The 18381-nt window shown below is 35.5% G+C and overlaps 1 protein-coding gene and 1 long non-coding RNA gene across 7 annotated transcripts; one reads left to right on the top strand and one right to left on the bottom strand.

Annotated features, from left to right (window-relative positions):
• Positions 1–3256: 3256 nt before the first annotated feature.
• LOC140012544 (uncharacterized) lies at positions 3257–7227 on the bottom strand. The gene is made up of 2 exons (XR_011819729.1): positions 6471–7227; positions 3257–3628 (listed from the first exon to the last, which is right to left on the bottom strand). It is a non-coding gene; the product is annotated as an uncharacterized lncRNA (long non-coding RNA).
• Positions 7228–10880: 3653 nt separating this feature from the next.
• LOC140012879 (putative F-box/LRR-repeat protein At5g38386) lies at positions 10881–17783 on the top strand. 6 transcript variants are annotated; one of them, XM_072061326.1, is made up of 6 exons: positions 10884–11146; positions 11928–12086; positions 13660–13797; positions 14002–14583; positions 14667–14810; positions 17113–17783. In XM_072061326.1, exons 2-6 carry the CDS (start codon positions 11940–11942, stop codon positions 17455–17457), a joined length of 1356 nt encoding a protein of 451 aa, XP_071917427.1. In that variant the 5' UTR covers positions 10884–11146; positions 11928–11939; the 3' UTR covers positions 17458–17783. The 6 variants fall into 6 exon arrangements, with proteins under 6 accessions (XP_071917426.1, XP_071917427.1, XP_071917424.1 ...); XM_072061328.1 differs by having other exon boundaries at positions 10890–11146; positions 14446–14583; XM_072061325.1 differs by having other exon boundaries at positions 10881–11116; positions 13660–14583.
• Positions 17784–18381: the final 598 nt, after the last annotated feature.

The following is an 18381-nucleotide window of genomic DNA, read 5'->3' on the forward strand; positions in this document are numbered from 1 at the left end:
TAGAATCTGTCTTCTGCCTTTGTTCAGTAGTGCCGCTTCTGGCTTTGTTTAGTAGTGCCGCCAGGACATATGCTGTCTTTGTAGATTCCATGAAGTACTACGGCATTTTTACAGTCATTGGTTCTGAATTTCTAATATAACAAATTTCTTTTTTCAAAAAAAAAATAATGGTCCCTCTATCCACTTTGATAACAAAATTAATTATTTTTTCCTAAATTATTGGGTTGCAATCACTTGTTTATGCCAAGTTCTAAATAATTATATACAAATGAGAGATAAATTTGTTTGTTTCATTATAATTTTGCTCTGTCTACGTATATTAAATATGTATATTAATTAAAATAAAAAAATGATATTTTGTATTTGTTTGTCTCTTATTGATACATTTTGTTTCTTAATTTTAAAAAAAGGTTAGATTAGGTAGACTTAGATTTATATCGTATGTAATTGTATTTACTTATACCGCATGACATTTGATCTTGTATGTATTAATGAATTATAATATTGTATATATTTTTTTTGTTGTATATTAATATGTTTTAGATATTACTGATTATAACTATTAAATAGTTATTGTTCCTTTGTTTCAACCATTTGTAAAGGATTTGAATTATAACATTTAGTTATGAATTAAAGGCTCGTAAATCTTAAGACAGAAACAATTGGTTTGTAATACAATAGCTTTGTCATTTACGATTTTTTTTCCTATTATTTGTATAGAATAAAAAATGTTTTTTTTTTACATGGAATTGGAATTTTGTGTTTCTTGTCTGGTAATAATGTTTTCATTACATTGACCTCAGTTTGATGTTAAGCTTTGATAGTAGATGTTTCAACGGAATGTACTTATTAGCCTTTGATGTTTAGCAATAAAGTTGATGCTAACTTTCGTTACAAAAAAAACACGTGGCTGCATTTTTTTTTATCCAGTGTGATGGTTACAATCTTAAGCATTTCAATAAACCATCAAAGCAGAAAAATTAGCTCTTCAGGCTTTTTTGATGGGTGTAATATTCCTATGTAACTAGGCTTTTGCCTCCAACTGAACCCCCCCCCCCCTCCCTCAAACAACAAAAAAAGAAAAAGAACCAAAAATATTTCCCTTAGCTTCCATTTATCATACCTCAGTTCTCCGAAAAGAACAAAATATAAATTATTTCCCTCGTTCTGATTATTTCTTTTCTTAATATTAGTCCTCAAAATATTTTTATTAATAAAAGTATCATAAATTGATACCATAATAACACAGGCATAACCTTTTATACAGTGACTATGTTACATTAGAAGATATTGAGTACACTAGGATAGTGGCGCAGTCATGATCAAATACATAAAAATACAATAATTTGAAAAATATAAATTTAAGCTTAAAACTTACAAACCAATAACAAACATTCAAATATTTTTAATCATAGGCCTAAATAAAATACAAAAAAATGTTAGGACTTAAGAAATACTGCAATTCTATACCACCTATTCATGCCACTCAAAATCAAAATGGAAGCTAACAAAAATGTATGATAAAAAAAGAAAATATTTGATGGAATGACAATATTAAAATTAATTTATAATTTTTTTAAAGTCAGTTATTATTTACCTCTCACTACTAAATAAGAATAATTGATAACAAAATTAATAGTTTAGATGTAATACACGTAGAAAAAAAATTGAAAGAAAAATAAAAATTCTTAATTTGGAAAATTATTAAAGAGTCATGCCTTGAAAACAAACTACAAATATTTAAATATTGGTCTCTTAATTATAATCATAAACAAGAGGAACTTGTGCGGTACTCTTTCTTTCCTTACTCTGTATTATATACTACGTTGGCCCCATTGTTTCATCAGAAATGGTTTTCTAAAAAATGTAAATTGCCAATTGCCATTCACCAAAGGCTTTGTGAGAAACATCCAAGAAATATCAACAAAACTTCGGACTTGTAGAATACCTATACTTAAAAATATACTTTTCTACATAAATTATTATTTTGATTAGTTCAAAACTGGGCAGGGCATTTTATACTTCTATCGCGCGAAGCGCGTTCATGCCTCCTAGTTTGGTAAAAAAAATGCTCCAGCACTTGAACGACTGTGGATCCGCTCACCCTATAGGTTCTATTGTGATGATTATCATTTAGAAACTGGAGGCGGTTGTTACATAGATGAGCGAGTCGATACTCTGCATGAAGAATTAATGATGCAAGCCGTCTCCAGCAAACTGCAGGTGAATATTGTAAGATCTCCAAGAACAGAACTCAAAATCTGTGGGAGAGAATAAACGCATCGAATAAAGTGGAGGTGAAGAATTAATGATTCAAGGCCGCTCCGACAAACTGCAGGTGAATATTGTAAGATCTCCAAGAACAGAACTCAAAATCTGTGGGAAAGAATAAACGCATCGAATTGTGCTGGATTGTTCATATACAAGGTGTGCAATAATTAAGTCTACTAATCATTCATACGTCAATTGTAACAATAATAAGTCTGAGAAGATGCAAACAGTGGCTTTGAGATCTTTTGCAAATCTTTTCATTTGTCAAACAATTGGTTAATGATTACAGTAGCGAGTTATAGTTGCATGATATACATCTGACTTGGGAAATTAATTATGCCAAACAATTAATTATTCTACTCTTTTTTATTTTTATTAATAACAATACTTTATCCATGAAGCCATTGACTGTAACCTTATTATTTCTGCTTTTCAACAATATTCGAGTGTCGTATAAGAGTTTGGCCAAAAAAAAAAAAAAAAAAAAAAAACCCTTTGTGAATGGTCTACCCTTATTTTGGTTGTCCCTTGAGCTCAAGTTTGAGAAAAATTTATCCCAGACCTTATCCGTCCCATGATTCTAATGTTTTGTTTTTCCTTGATGAAATTCTTGTAATGGCTTTTCTACAAAACAAGGAAAAAATCTCAGGGAACTGCTGATTAACGATCAACCATACTTAATAATGTTGAATTGTTGGAGACAATTTTGATTCCCACTCGACAAATATGCTTTCCCATTCAATGAAGATGGTGATAATCACAAGTAAATATAATACATAAAACGACTCCAAAAACAGGGAAATTTGTCTCAAGGCGTCCATTTATCTACGTTTTTGGGTAAAAGAAGAGTTACAATTGTTGCCGCTACGCGTGGCAGCCGAAACATTTGTCCTTTTTTTTTTTTAAACGGTTTTTGGGGCTAGACCGCCGTTAAGAGCACACCAGTTTCCACTTGGCTGCTAAAAGGAAGGAGGAAGATGCAAGCAACAGGAGAATTTTAGACATCTTTTCATTATTTTTAACGTTTTTATCCCTCTCTTTTTGTGCATAAACTGTAAGAGCAGAGGTTAAAATTCCACGTATAGTTACAGGGAAGATAGTTTGTAGTTCAAACACCAATTGGATCGTATACCAAAAGAAAAGATTGTGAAGCTTGTTGCCACATAGACTTCAGGAAAAAGAGCTCAGATCACAGAGACCCCAAAAATTGTTCTCTCAGACCATCTCTGGTCAACCATAATCCAAAAACATGCACGATATCATCGATGTACGTATCGTGTTGTATATCTCTAGTACTTGGCCTGATGAGTCTGCTAGCCATCTCAACAATCAAAATATGCACAGCCTCGTCCCGTATCTTGTTAAGGAAAACTAATGAAGGGATGAATTAAAAGTCTAGTGAGATTCCAAGAAAATATATAAGCAAACTAATAAGTATCTCAAAAGTTGCATTAAGACATAATCACGTTTGACATGTAACAAGAAATATCCAGAGATATCATTTAACAGTGATACGATCACGTTTTTCATGGAGCAGACATGAGCAAACCAAATAATAACACGTAGTACAATCAATTTTAAAAGATACGGGATAGATACAGACTTTAGAGGTGGCTCGTACGGGCTTTAGAGGTGACCCCCGTCGCAAGTGGCACTTAGCACTGCACAACACTTAGTTCCGTTCAATTATTCAAGATCAATCATCCATATTCGGACTCTAAAAGTGCCTCCCGTCTATTTCGAATGTAGTAAGACTCTAGAGGTGGCTCTCGTCCATTTCGAACGGAGCACGTAGCTCCGTTAGAAATTTAATAGCAATATTCATATTCAAACTCTAGAGGTGGCTTCCATCTATTTCGGACGTAGCACTTAACTCCGTCAGAAATTCAATCATTACTAGTATAACGACTTCAAATCAAGCACATATATATCTTTCACATATAAATAGAAGGATAGCGATATAGTCAAATTAAGTCGAGTGCGATAAATTATACACTCGCCTAACCAATATTCAATTCAAGAGAGCTAGCATTTCAATCAATCGATAATCTTATCAAAACAGCATTTGAATCAAGTACAAATCAGACCATACCATTGAAACACTCACCAAATGAAGTGGATCGTCACACCTCGATTATAGGTTTTCCTTCTAACTCACCATCGACTCCTGAGACATGCCCAAACTACAAGTACTAAACTTTTCTCCGCTACAAACTTTCACTCCAAAAATACTATCTTAGTCAAACCGACTATAATATCACTTAAAATTCTAGTTTAGAAGAGTTATCAAAGAAGTAGGTTAAGGTATATATAGTTTTATAATCAAATTCTTGAAAATAAGGTTGGAAACCATGTCCTCACTCTCTCAACTACTATTGATAGAAATTGTCACCAATATTACTTCAAACTTTTCTCCAAAAATCAGTGAATTTAAGTTATATAGATCATTTTAGAAGCAAAACTCTTATGAGATAGTGTAAATGGGATTTTAGTCAGATTTGGATAAATTTCTATTTTAGAGTTTAAAGTTAGACCCTAAAATCTAAGTACGAGTTTAAGATAATTTGAAACAGAATTTTTAGCACAATGTGATTCATGTTTTCCATCTAAAGTCCATTAGTTCTTAGCTTAGATCTTCTTCAATTTAACATGCATTTTACTATCATACTTTCTAGGTTGTTTTAAACTTAAAGTTTGGTCGGAGTTCCCAAAAAATTTAGAAAATAGTTTGAAATCCTCAACCATTTCAATCGGTCCAAAACAAACTCAAATAGCTGACAGCTCGAGTTTCTTTCCCTAAAACTCAATGTTTCTTGCTCTAGTCAGAGTAAGTAGAAAATACAAGGTAAAATGAAGGATTATAGAGTGTTCTTGACCAATATTTGCACAATTCCATTTCACAATAATATTTGCACAATAGAAATAACTGGAAGAAAACACAGCCACACTCTTGGATATAAATCAGCAATTCAGTCATGTTCATTTCAAAAATTTCATTCAATCTTCCAAATTATCAAACAAGATCCATCATACAATCACGTAAACACTGAAATGAGGGCATGCAGCTTCAAAGTCCAGCAAAACTTTTCAAGAAATTTCTGTTTTAAAACAAAATTCTCAACTTTACTCCATCGATTCTCAAATATCAACATAAACAAAAGTTTCAGCAAGGTTCCTCCAAAAATCGGCACTTATCTCATTTGGATTCAAGCAAAACACTACATGCATGTCAAGATAAAAGAGATAATAGGTATGTAAAGTGCTTTTAGATAGAATTTAACAAAATTTTTGAAAAACAAGAACTGAAACTCGTAGCTTTCCTTCTTGATTTGCTGTCTAGAAATTTCGGCTTTGAAAATGCTTTAAAAGTCAATCTTTTCATGCTTTTAACTCCTCAAATATCACATACATGACTAGATTTAGGTGTTAGCAGGTATATAGAGTCAAGATGTGTCAATTTACAACTAAAATTTTAGGGATAAAGTTGAAAAAATCACAGCTTCTTCCCCACGGTTCCAACAAAACAAAATTTCCAATAAGCATCATTTCTTTGAAAAATCATAACTCGAATTATAAATTCCAATAAATTATAAAAATTACCCCCTTAAAAACTAGACTTGAAGTACTAACAATCTTTAGAAGATACCTCAAATAGATTCAGTTCATAAATTGGTCCAAATTGAGTCGCAAGTTATTACAACATTCTAGTTTTTACTTGTGCAAGACAGAATTTTCAGTTAATATTGCCAATTTTTGGTGTGTTTATAAAATGAAGCTCAAATTTTATACTTTGAGTCTAGTTTCAAATGCAATTAACGGCATTCAATTTCGATTTTTGTACACTAAGTAATGATCATTTTACTAAACCTACCCGGGGATGATTGTCACCCTAAATTTCAACCTTCCACTTGTTTGACAATACCAAATACACAGCATATCATTTATCCAACATAAAATGAAGGAATTAGCAATAATCTAGTTCTATTACATATTTTTTTCGGCTAAGCATTTTACCAAAAAAACTTCACAAAATTTGTCATCAACTACCACAATAACTCTGTCATCAGCTAAGCAAAATTTTCAGCAAGAAAATTGAAACTTTTCTTCACCAAAACTTTCTCTTTTCTGCTCAAATCTAACTTACATCCTTAAAGCTTAAAAAGGCATGGAAGAAGGAAAGATTTACAGCACTTTTTTACCTTTTTTTTCCCAAGAAATTGAAGCTGAAAATTGAAGAATCAAGACTGACAGCTTTCCACTTTTTTCTTTTCTCTCTCGGCTGCAACAAGAGGGATGGAGCAAATTTTCTCCAATCTTTCTCAAGCTCTTTCCCCTTGGTTGTGAATTGGTCATGGTTGAAATCCCTCAAACTTTCCTAGTTTCTTCCTCAGTTTCAAGACTCAGAAAAGGAACAAAACTTCTCACTCACCACTCAATTTCTTGGCTGGAATAAACTTGGAATATTGGAGCTTTTCTCTTCTTGATTTGTTGGGGGAAAATAGAAGGAGGCAAGGGTTCTCTTGGCTGCAAGACAAGGAAGAAAGGGCAAGGATTTCAAGCTTTCTCTCTCTCTCTCTCTCTCTCACTATTGGCTAGAAGGTTGGAGCAAGACAAGGAAAAATCTTGCACCTTTCCCTCTAGTCTCTCGGCTGAAACAAGGAAGAAAAACTTTAATTTTTCTCTCAACTTTGCTTATTTCTCTCGGCTAAACAATGGAGAAAGACAAAAGAAAGCTTTCACTAAAGAGGTTTATGTCTTGTGGTTGATTACCAACACTTAGCAAAATTGTCATCTCTACATGCCAAACACATGTAAGTTGTCAAAAGTTACTCTAACAATTATCCCTCACTTCTAGATTATCATGTTATGTCCCCACTAGTTTCTTAATCTAGCGTTAATTCCTATAAAAGTTGATCCAATACTAATATAGCGTATATTCAAATTATTTAATCACAAGAAACAAGTAAACACATAAACTATATAATAACAACTAAATTGCAACACCTTCAATTTTAAATAAAAACATAAAATGCACAACGAATTTCAGGCTTTCATAATCTCTAGTGCTGCATGTTTTATTTATTTATAGAACATTAAACAGCCCATGACAGTTGTTATCGGAACTGTGCTGATACCGTGGGTTTAGGTGACAAGTGAATAGCCATTATATCAGATACTAGCATACAATGAGAGGTTGAGAATAAGCATGTCTTGCGAGAACCAGAGAGGGTTACTCGAAGCAAGGGCCGTCAGGACAAGTTCGCCATTTAAGAGTCGCTGGCCGCTTTTGACTAGAGGCTAACTACGATAGAGCTAACCATTACTAATCACCAAGACTGTTGGGCTGAGTTCAATGAATGCATAGCGCAATCTGAGGTGGAAGAGTTATGTGGGAACATGTAAGTCGTGCTAAATAAGACTGTTGGTAGACTTCTCAAAGGGAACGAGATGATTAGACTTAATATGTTGTCTTTCCAAGAGGAGCTTGCCAATCCCAATATGGAGCTTGATGTATCTAGAGCACAGTTGGCTAGCAAATGCAACGATCACGGAGCCTTCGTACATTCGAGAGGAGTTGCAAAGGTTTCGCTTGGAACTAGACAAATTAAACATACAAAGAACAATGGGAGCCACCGTATCTACACTTAGGGTCGAGGTGCCACATACTCGATACTTATAGTGGAGCAAGGATGGGATGTGATACAAAAATTTTTTGTACGAGTTGGAATGATATTTTGACACACTTGGCATCATGGAGGAAGTAGGCAAGCTGCAAACAACCCCATTATATTTGAAGGATTCAATTTTAATATGGTGATGAAGAAGGTGTAATGATATAAGGAAAGGGTCTGACGTCGTCACTATTTGGGACGCGTTCAAGAACGAGCAGAAGAAGCAATTCTAACTAGCAGACATGGAAGATGAAACTCGTGCCAAGTTTCATCATTTACAACATAGGAACGAACATGTCCACGAGTATGTGAAGGAGTTCTCTAAACTCTTGCTAGAGATACCAAATATGTCACCAAAGGACGTATTCTTCACGTTTATGGACAAATTGCGATCATGGATCAAATTTCAACTCCAAAGCCGGCACGTAAAAGATTTAGCTGAAACAACGGTTGTATCCAAGTTATATAAGATCCTATGAAGGGATGATAGAAGGGACAAAAGAAAGAGATCCGACCAAGGCTCAAGTCGGGGAGATTGTCACTCGAATCTTGCGAAATCACATGAATGGTTGAAAACTCCTTCCGCCACAGATGAAACTAAATGGGCTCAAGGCAACAAGGGCAAGATCAAGAATTTCGACTGCTATACATGTCAAGACCCATTAGATTTTTCAAGGGATTTCCAGATAGAAAGTTGCTACATGCTATCATTCAAGAATGCTAGTACGAGGAGGAATGGCGAAAACTCAAGTGTATGATGCTTAGCGCGGTTGAAGCAATGGTGGATGACCAAAGGTGAGACCAAATGTATGTGGACACCAGAATCAACAGATGCAAGGTATAGGTCTTGATTGATATGGGTACAGATGTCAACTATACGAGTGACAATACCGCATGATCATTGGGTCTAATATGGGAGCCATGCAAAGATCAGTTCAAAGACAGCAATGAAAAGTGGGTGTCATTAGACGGGATAGCAACTAATGTACCCGTCAAATTGGGACAATGGATTGGGATGACAACCTTCACCATCATTTTAATGGACGATTATACGGTAGTTTTTGGAATGAAATTCATAGACAACCTTAAACTAATCATGGTGCCACACGAAAACACTATGCTAATTACGCAAGAAAGGGCACATTGTGTTGTGAATGTTTCCCGTGAGAACGAGGTGAGCCTGCAATAACTCAAGGGGGAAGGTGTGAAGGGTCGGAAAATATGTGAGGACAAGCTTGAGGAAGGGGCTGCAACACACAAGCCAATCGAACAGAGAGACGGTGCATAGGGCACCGTAGCATTGAAGGGTCACATATAAAAGAGATATGAAATTGATCCACAAATCTAAGCATTGAAGATATTAGCGGCCAGAGGCAAGACCACCAAATATTGGCTTGACAAAAAAGGGGTCCTTCATAGTGAGCATGCCGTGTACAAGCAAAATTGTGACAATGTGCGCGAGGACATCATACGGGAATATTGTGTTGAGGAAACAGGACCTAAGTATGCACTGAATGTAATACAACATCACTTCTTCTGACCGAAACAAGAGGAGGATGTTAAGATGTACATGATTCAGGACAAATTTCGACGACTATTGGGAGCACCAAATGCATCAGGGCCGATGTTTTGTTCAAGTGGGGGAGGATGATAAGAATTGCACCCAATTCGCACGCGATCGTGTCTATCCCCACTCGTGACCAGACTTGGCCATCCAAGTCATGCCCACTGTACATAGTGTCCATGCAAAAGACTAGGACTAGTAGTAAATCCATAACCTAATCTCCTAAACAAGTGGTTAGCCATGAAGCTCTGGCCAAAACATGGAAGTTTCTCCAAACATTATAGGGAATGTGTAGCAAAATTTAGAGACTTCCGAAACACTCTAGATTGTTCAAGAGTTTTGTACATAAGGGGTTTAGAATTGGTAAGGTGCGGAACTTTCTACAAGTTCTCACTTATGTAGCATAAAATAAGAGAACAATCTAAATAAACAAATTGGGTAGTTTAGTTGGTAGAATTTTTAGAGTCATGTAAAGAATTCTTGACTTGCTCATAAATAGGTCAAACTCTCTCATTTGTAAACTAGCTATTGGCAACTTTTGGAAACTTTTGGAGTCTCAAATAATATAGAGCTTTCCTTCTAGCCTTCATCCTTATTCTTCTTACTCTTTATGTTTAAGCTTCTGCATCAATTCTGCACACTTAGAAATTAGACTAAACTAGTAACCATTCAAAATTTAAGTCTTGGACGATCGTTAATGCCATACAATGTGTTTGCTTATAGCATATTTAGTAACCCGTGACATTATAATCTGGACACGATGTCGTGGCCCAAGGTTTTAATTTGGCCTCAACTAGATTGGAGAGGGGGGAAAGGGGAGAGGCGAGACGTGGCGGAAGAAAGGAGGGCCCTTCCTATGATCTGGCCATGATGTCATGACCAAAGGCCTTGATTTGGTCTCGACTAGATCGAGGAGGGAGGAAAAGAGAGGGGTGAGACGTGGCTGGAAAAGGGAAGGGAAGGGGAAGGGAGGCAGGGACGAGGGGAGGAAAGAAAGGAAGAAGAAAAATGAGAGAAGAAAAGAGAAGGATAAGGAAGAGAAAAGAGAGGGATGAAATAATGGCGATAGTAGGCTAAAAAATAGTATAAAAAGTTTTAAATTTTAAAAAATCCAAAAACGTATCTCAAAAATACCTCTCAAAATTTCACAAAAAACATTTATAGTGAAAAATTCTTCCGTATACACTATTACAATAAAATATTTTATAAAACACCTTAAAAAAATAATGCTGTAAAACTGGAATAAATTGTTGTTGGTAGGGCTATTATCGTCTTTTGGCTAACATCCATCCTAGGCTAAGCCGTAATAAACTGACCTGAGAGGGGCATTAGGAATGGCCCCACTGACATGCACAAAGACAAAGGGAACCACTAAGGAAACAAAACCTACAACAGAGAACCAATGAAACCCAAATTGCCCCCAGGCTTGGCTGGAAATCACAATTCAGCACTCGAACACCGAGGGCACGACACTTCTACTGTTCCTCAGCGTTCGGTGCTTTTAATATGTAGGGTTGAGCAGCTTCCACGTAAGCTAATGTGCATCTTCACTGAGTCGGTTTGGACCGTTTGGTGGTTTTCTGCTTTGTGAATCTCTGCAATCTGGGTGGCAAGTCTCCTCAATTGCGTAATTTGGGTGGCAAGTCTTTCTCATCGTGTTCAACTGCAGTGAATTATAAATATTAACTGACTTCTGACTTTTTCATTGGATACTTTGTTCTGAGATGTATTATAAGAGTAAAATCTTTGATTTTGTTCAAAAAAATTTTTTTTTGGAATAGGCGGTCGGGCTGGTTAAAGTTAATCTGTCATGCCAAATTGCATGTCAAAATTGCATCTTTTCGTTGGTATTGGTGTTGGAGGTCAGGGAAATTAAAGTACTTTTCTCTCGTTTTATCTTCTTTCTGGTAGGGGATGCTTTATGTTATCCCGTATTGCCTATTAACAAGTAAAATTCATATCTTTGCTGTTTCCTGTATACTTTTATCCTCTTTCCCCTTATCAGGGCTGCTTAATCTTAGCCATGATGCCAATTAACATGTAAAGATTGCATCTTTATTAGTTTTTCTGTTGGAGACAGCAAAATGAAATAAATTATCTTGCAAAAGTTGTATCTTTGTTAGTTTTATTTTGGTTCAAAAGATTGCATCTTTGTTAGTTTTTGCTGTTGGAGACAGCAAAATGAAGTAATTGTTATTGCAAAGGCAGTTCCTTTCGTTCTCTCTTTTTTGGGTTTGGAGTAGTTGTTAATAAGTACTGCTATTAACAAGTGAAAATCAAATTTTTGTTAGTTTATTTTATTCTTTTTTTTTGGATTTGAGCTTGTAAATTAAATGTGAAAATTGCATCCCGTTGGCCGCAGAGGTACTATAGAAGTATTCTGGCAATATGTAAGAAGTTCTTTTTCGTTATTGTTTCAGGAACAAACAACAATGTGCTGGTTTGGAAACAGAGCTTTGCCTTTTGCAATCCTCGTGGCGGCAACTGGGGCGGCCATTCAGAAAGCAATTAAATCTTTTGGTGGACAGGGGAAAGCAATTGTTTTGCAAGAAAAGCACGAGCAAGATTTTGTTCATAAGGTACTTATGCTCAGTTATTTGTTTTACTCTGGTAGCAATATGCTATGCATTGTTTGATCACGAAATATAATAAGAAGCATATGACAACTAATAGCTACATAATATTCATACTTTTCTAAGGAAACCCATTTTTTAAAAATGAATGGAAGACTTTGATTAATAAACATGAACACAATTCCACCTGTTTACTTGCTATTGATTATCTAATTTTCCTATCACCCCATTGTTTCCAAGTATCCAAGTTTCACAAGCCATTCCCATGACTCAACTTGAGACATTGGGAATATTAGTATATATCCAAGTCTAGAATAAACAGTTGTAAGAAAAAATTATTAGCACAATGATGGTCGAAGCTCACTTTGCCACAATATATGTTAGTTTTATTCGTTACATTAGAAGTAGCCTCTTTATTGTTTGTACAAAGAGAAAAAAGAAAACAGATATGGTGTTTAGAGCGCAAATGGATATTAAGTCCAATGGGCAAACCTCACCTATGAAAATGAGCCGACCCAAGTTTTCAATTGAGGCAGTCGTCAGACAAAGACGAGTTGGCAAATATTGATAGGTCTTGCTTCCTCAAGAAAGATGTTTGCTTGTTCTGCTGTTTGGACAGTTATAGTATGGCGCTGCTTAAGGAATCATATTATGGAAGAGAAAATCTATTCTGTAATAATAGGACATACATTCAAAAACTGAAAGAGACTTGGTTGGTAGGGACCAATTTATTGAGCTTATTGAGAAGTTTTGTGAAAATTGAGTTTTAGTTTGACTCAATAAAATGGTCAGGTAAGTATGAGTTGTCAAAAAAACCAAGTGACCTACCATTATTAGTTAGGATAAACTTTTTCAATTGCTCTTTCTTAGACTGTAATAACAGTTTTAAGATTCTGATGAAAAACCTGGTGACTTGTGTTTAATCTATGTCTTTAGTTTTAACTTGATTACAGTTTGGTTTAACTCTTGAGTAGACTGTAACTATTCAAGTTGAATCTGGGTGTCTTTTCTGTGAACATTGAGATATATTTTCTGTAATAATAATGAAAGGAAGAAGATTTCCAGTGGGTAAAGACGTAATCAAACATTAGCATTGGAAAAAGTGGCAGGGCACTCTTGTTATGTTAATGGGGGGTGTTCTCATTTGACTTTTCAACTGATTTTAGATTCTAATTTTCCAGCATCGGTTCTTTTGATGTTCTTGTTTGCTTTTGTGTCTACATTTTAGATTATTTGTAATTGGCAAATGAACTGAGAACTGAAATCCTGAATCTTTCCAAGAGTATCTTTTGCTAATTCTGATTAAACACCTTTTTGTTAAATGTAAAGCAAGCGAAACAGCCCCATAGTAATGCATTTGTAATCATATCTGCTAAATCTTATTGTTTTCCTCTGGAAAAGAAGCAATTGTTGCTCTATTATGTTAAGCAATTTGAAAGTGTATTTTTGGAAAGGATAAGTTGTTTATCAGAAAAAGTTTGTTATTATAATGTTTGCTAGTTTATCTAGTGGGTATGATGTATTGATAGATTCTTTTTCCTAACATGTACATTGTGTTCTGCTTGGAATTTTGAATCAGGCTGATGATGGTCTTGCGAATGAGGATAGTATCAGTCGACTGCCAGATGATTTGCTGTCAGATGTCCTTTCACGTTTGGACTTGATAGAGGCTGTTGGGACAAGAATTTTGTCAAGAAGGTGGAAAAATGTTTGCAAAGTTAGGTCTGAACTCCACCTAGATTGCCTTGACATGTTTAGGCCTAATTGCTCTCACGATATGGGTAGCCATTGGGTACAGTTTAGGTTTTTGGAAGCTGTAGATCAGTCTTTACAGCTTTATTCAGGTCAAAGCATAACTTATTTGAGAATTTCATGCTGTTTCATGAAAGAATTTGAGCCCAAATTCACTCAATGGATGCAGGTTGTAGCTACTTTAGATGTTCAGGAACTTGACCTCAAATTTATCTGTTCTTCTTTGCCTCTTTGTCAATGTGCAAAATCCAACATGGGTGAGCTTTTCCCTGTCTCATTTCGGCTTCTTACTGCAGTAGCTACAATGAAACATTTGCGCTTATTGGCTTGTTCTTTGCAACCAAGTTTCCCTACCCAATTTAATTCCCTTGAGGGCCTTTATTTAGACTTGGTTCACCTGAGTGATGGAGAATTACCGAGAATGTTGTCTTCTTGTGTTAACCTTCAGACTCTTAGACTCGGATTTTGTAAACTTACTCCTAAGCTTTCTATCTCTGGTCCGTGTCTCCAATTGAAGTTTCTGTATGTTCATTCCTGTCCTGGTTTGGAGGAGATTGATATCTGTGCTGGCAACCTGATTACTTTTTCTTTCTTTCACAATGGCCCGATAAAGTTTTCGCTCTGTGTTCCCAAACTAGAAGATGCACGCATCACCTTCACTGGCAATGGTTCCATACCTTATTTTTTTGGAGAAGTTCTGAAGGACTGTCCTAAGTTAAAAAACTTATTATTCCAAACAAACAGTGACAAGGTTTGTATTGACTATGGCAATCATCATTTTCTGTGTCCAATTCTTGGCAGTGGTATTCATGCTTTTTGTTTCTCTTGATTCAGCTAAAATATACACCTGGAAAGATGGATATGTTCAGCAATCTTAGGACATTATATTTTGTCCCAGGAATGAAGTCTCCACCTGATCTACTGAATGTTGTGCCTATTTTGGAGGCTTGTCCACATTTAGAAGAATTTCGTCTGCAGGTTAGTTACTAAATCTATTAATTTTTCCCATTTTCTCCCCTTCTTTGTGAGATTTTTTTTGGGGGGTGGGGGTGGGGGGTGGGGTTGATTTATAGTTAGCGTCTTTTTACCATCTTTTTGGAAACATTGTAAAAGGCTAATATTCTTTGACTTAGAATAACTAAAGCAAGAGATATTGGCCCTTTCTTTGAAGAGATTGGATTTTCAAAATGGCATTGTTACATTTAGTTTGCTTTTAAAATTTGTGGTGCTTTTTGCTAAGTGAATAAATGCTGAATGAATTTTCTTTAGTCTTGATGATTCCATTTCCTTAGGTCTATTTGGGATAATATCCTTTGTTAAGTACTCTGTGAAACTGTTCTTTTTGCCATTCTGAATGTCTTTTTTACAGCGTTCTCTAACTGTCATATTTTCTACTTGTACTGCCCCATTTTAATTTTTTTTCTCTAAGTCCATGACCTTCACTCAGAAGCAGTATTCTAGTGTTTTAAGCTCAGCCTTATGGCCTTCAGTGTGAATTGATGTTAGTCATGGATGCTTATATGAAGCATTTAAGTTGATTGCCTCAACTAGGGTTATTGTCAAATCAGCTTGACTACAATCTAGGCCAATCTTCCATCGAGAGTTTGGTTGACTTTAAATTTCGAAAGTTAGCAAAACCAGAATGACTGGATTTCCTTTCAACTTTTGATGTTTTATGTGTATATATTCGTGATTTGCATGGATGATTAGAGGTTTGACATATTTGTTTCAAGGTCAATTTTAGCTCTATGACATCAGATGTAGGGGTTTCCATCGAATTATAAACAATTTATCTGTAGAAAAGGAAGGAAATTTTTTGTTTATATAATTTCCACTTCTATTATAAAATTGATATTGGATGGAATCTGAGCTGAGCATCTGTTTGGTTGAGCAGAATTAGATAAGATTTTGCTTTGGCAAGGTTTGTTGGTGGCCCTAGTTGTAGCATTGCTATTAATGTCCATAATGTACAAGATTATCTTTTTCTTACATCTTGTGGATTTGTAATGTATAAGATATTTCGTTTATTTGTTAAATTGATTGAAAATCGTTTCAATATCCAGTTTGTAAGATGTAAATCTCTCTTTAGATGTTGATACCTTTGCATGTCTTTTTTCCTCTTCATTCTGTATAAGAGCTTTCTGTTTTAGCTGTTGATGGATGTGTTGTTTCTAAAATGCAGTATGTGAATATTTTATAGTTGAAGTAAGTGTTTGCATGCTTATTCCATAGTCGGTCCCAATTTGAAGGTGAACCTTGCTGCTTACCTGCTACATCCCAACGTCCTTGCATGGCTTGGCTTGTTCTTTAAGCTCCACTTCTGCCTTTTAGAATGCAGTATGTGAATAGTTGGCAGTTGACATATCAAATAAGTGTCTGCATGCTTATAGTGACTCCTAATTTTTGCTGCTTACTAGCTATAGCCTTGCATCCTGGCATGGCTTTGCTCTTTCTCTGAGCCCTGCTTCTCCCTTCCCACTCTCCCTGTTCCTACCCCAATAAACAGGCCTATGGAATAAAGCTGATCCATAGGTACTTATTTCAGAGTAAACTTTGGGAAATAACAATTGTTCTTCTAACGTTCTCACAGCATGTGTTTTGCACTTTTTGTCACGCTGCTTTTAAAGATGCAAGTCAGAAGTGTGACTTCCAATGGTGTCACTTTGAAGAGACAATGCTGCTTAAATCACGACTCTACTGTTGCAATCTGTGGGAAGATTTTTAAAGTGAAAGAATACCAATTTATCACTTGTTGGTCTTTTGTTTTTCACCCTTCTTTGTTGATGCCACAGTCCATTGGCATGGAGAAACAACTTAACTGCCCGTCAAACTTTGTTCTCCTGGTTTTTTGTTTGTCTCTCTCCTTTCTACTTCTTGTTCATGCCACAGTATGTGTAGGAACTTTGCCCAAGGTGACCTTTCTTTTGATGTCCATGACTTTTCACTCAACCAAATTCTCTTCTCCAATCTTAATTCATGTTTGAAGGTTATAATTTAAGCAGATATTAATTGAATGATTTTGGCAAATTGAAAGAAGTGAAAGCGTGCTATGAAAATCATTGCTTGTTATTGTGACTAAAATACTTGGTTTTGCTTCTTTGTGCATCTTCAGTGACCTGATAAAATAAAAATAAATGATTATTAGTGTACATCTTTCTCTGAACTTATTATGATGTACTCTTCACTCTCCTCATTTTGGTTTCTCATTTTAGAAGGTTGGGCATCACATGTTCTATCGATGCATTTAGCTAAGAACCTGACTGATTTATTTTGGCTTTAGTTACTTTGTCGAGGTTTCAATGAAGAAAGAGGAAGAGAATGGCCTCCCAGACGCCTTGGTCAATTAAAAGAAGTGGAATTTAATGGATTTCACGGGACAGTAAATGAAATTCATTTTGCTACTTATTTGGTAAAAAATGCTCCAGCACTTGAACGACTGTGGATCCGCTCACCCTATAGGTTCTATTGTGGTGATTATCATTTACGAACTGGAGGCGGTTGGTACATGGATGAGCGAGTCGATACTCTGCATGAAGAATTAATGATGCAAGCCGTCTCCAGCAAACTGCAGGTGAATATTGTAAGATCTCCAAGAACAGAACTCAAAATCTGTGGGAGAGAATAAACGCATCGAATAAAGTGGAGGTGAAGAATTAATGATTCAAGGCCGCTCCAACAAGCTGCAGGTGAATATTGAAAGATCTCCAAGAACAGAACTCAAAATCTGTGGGAAAGAATAAACGAATCGAATTGTGCTGGATTATTCATATACAAGGTGTGCAATAATTAAGTCTACTAATCATTCATACGTCAATTGTAACAATAATAAGTCTACCAATTGTAACAATAATAAGTCTGAGAAGATGCAAACACTAAGTGGCTTTGAGATCTTTTCATTTGTCAAACAATTGGTTAATTATGATTACAGTAGCGAGTTATAGTTGCATGATATACATCTGAGTTGGCAAATTAATTATGCCAAACAATTAATTATTCTACTCTTTTTTATTTTTTATTTTTTGTTTTTAGTTACTTTTTATTTTTATTTTTTACCTTCCCCTCCCTACTCAAGCCTGCCTGGTCAGGAGATTGAGTTAAAAATTATATAGGCTTCTAGCTTGAAAATTTGTTGTTAGTTGCTCCAAATTCCTTAAATTCAGCAGGTAATTCGTTTGCATATTCTAAAGCAAAGCTTCTTATCCGAAACCTTAATCCATTTTTATCTCTTTCCCTGGGTTCTTAGACAAATTAAACAAAGCGCGAGAGCACATAGGTACTTTCCGGCCATTTCTAGCCAGCACCTAACCTGAAGGCATCCGACCATAATAACAATACTTTATCCATGAAGCCACTGACTGTAACCTTATTATTTCTGCTTTTCAACAATATTCGAGTGTCGTATAAGAGTTTGGCCAAAAAAAAAAAAAACCTTTGTGAATGGTCCACCCTTATTTTGGTTGTCCCTTGAGCTCAAGTTTGAGAAAAATTTATCCCAGACCTTATCCGTACCATGATTCTAATGTTTTGTTTTTCCTTGATGAAATTCTTG

This window comes from Coffea arabica, chromosome 8e, assembly GCF_036785885.1.
Source record: "Coffea arabica cultivar ET-39 chromosome 8e, Coffea Arabica ET-39 HiFi, whole genome shotgun sequence".
Lineage (NCBI taxonomy): Eukaryota > Viridiplantae > Streptophyta > Magnoliopsida > Gentianales > Rubiaceae > Coffea > Coffea arabica.

What these genes read in the sequence shown, in the direction of transcription:
- LOC140012879 (XM_072061325.1), top strand. Translation starts at nt 11,940, where the DNA reads ATGTGCTGGTTTGGAAACAGAGCTTTGCCTTTTGCAATCCTCGTGGCG. An exon ending in TCCAAACAAACAGTGACAAG is followed by an intron (nt 14,584 to 14,666) that starts GTTTGTATTGAC and finishes CTCTTGATTCAG; the next exon opens with CTAAAATATACACCTGGAAA. An exon ending in TAGAAGAATTTCGTCTGCAG is followed by an intron (nt 14,811 to 17,112) that starts GTTAGTTACTAA and finishes TTTTGGCTTTAG; the next exon opens with TTACTTTGTCGAGGTTTCAA.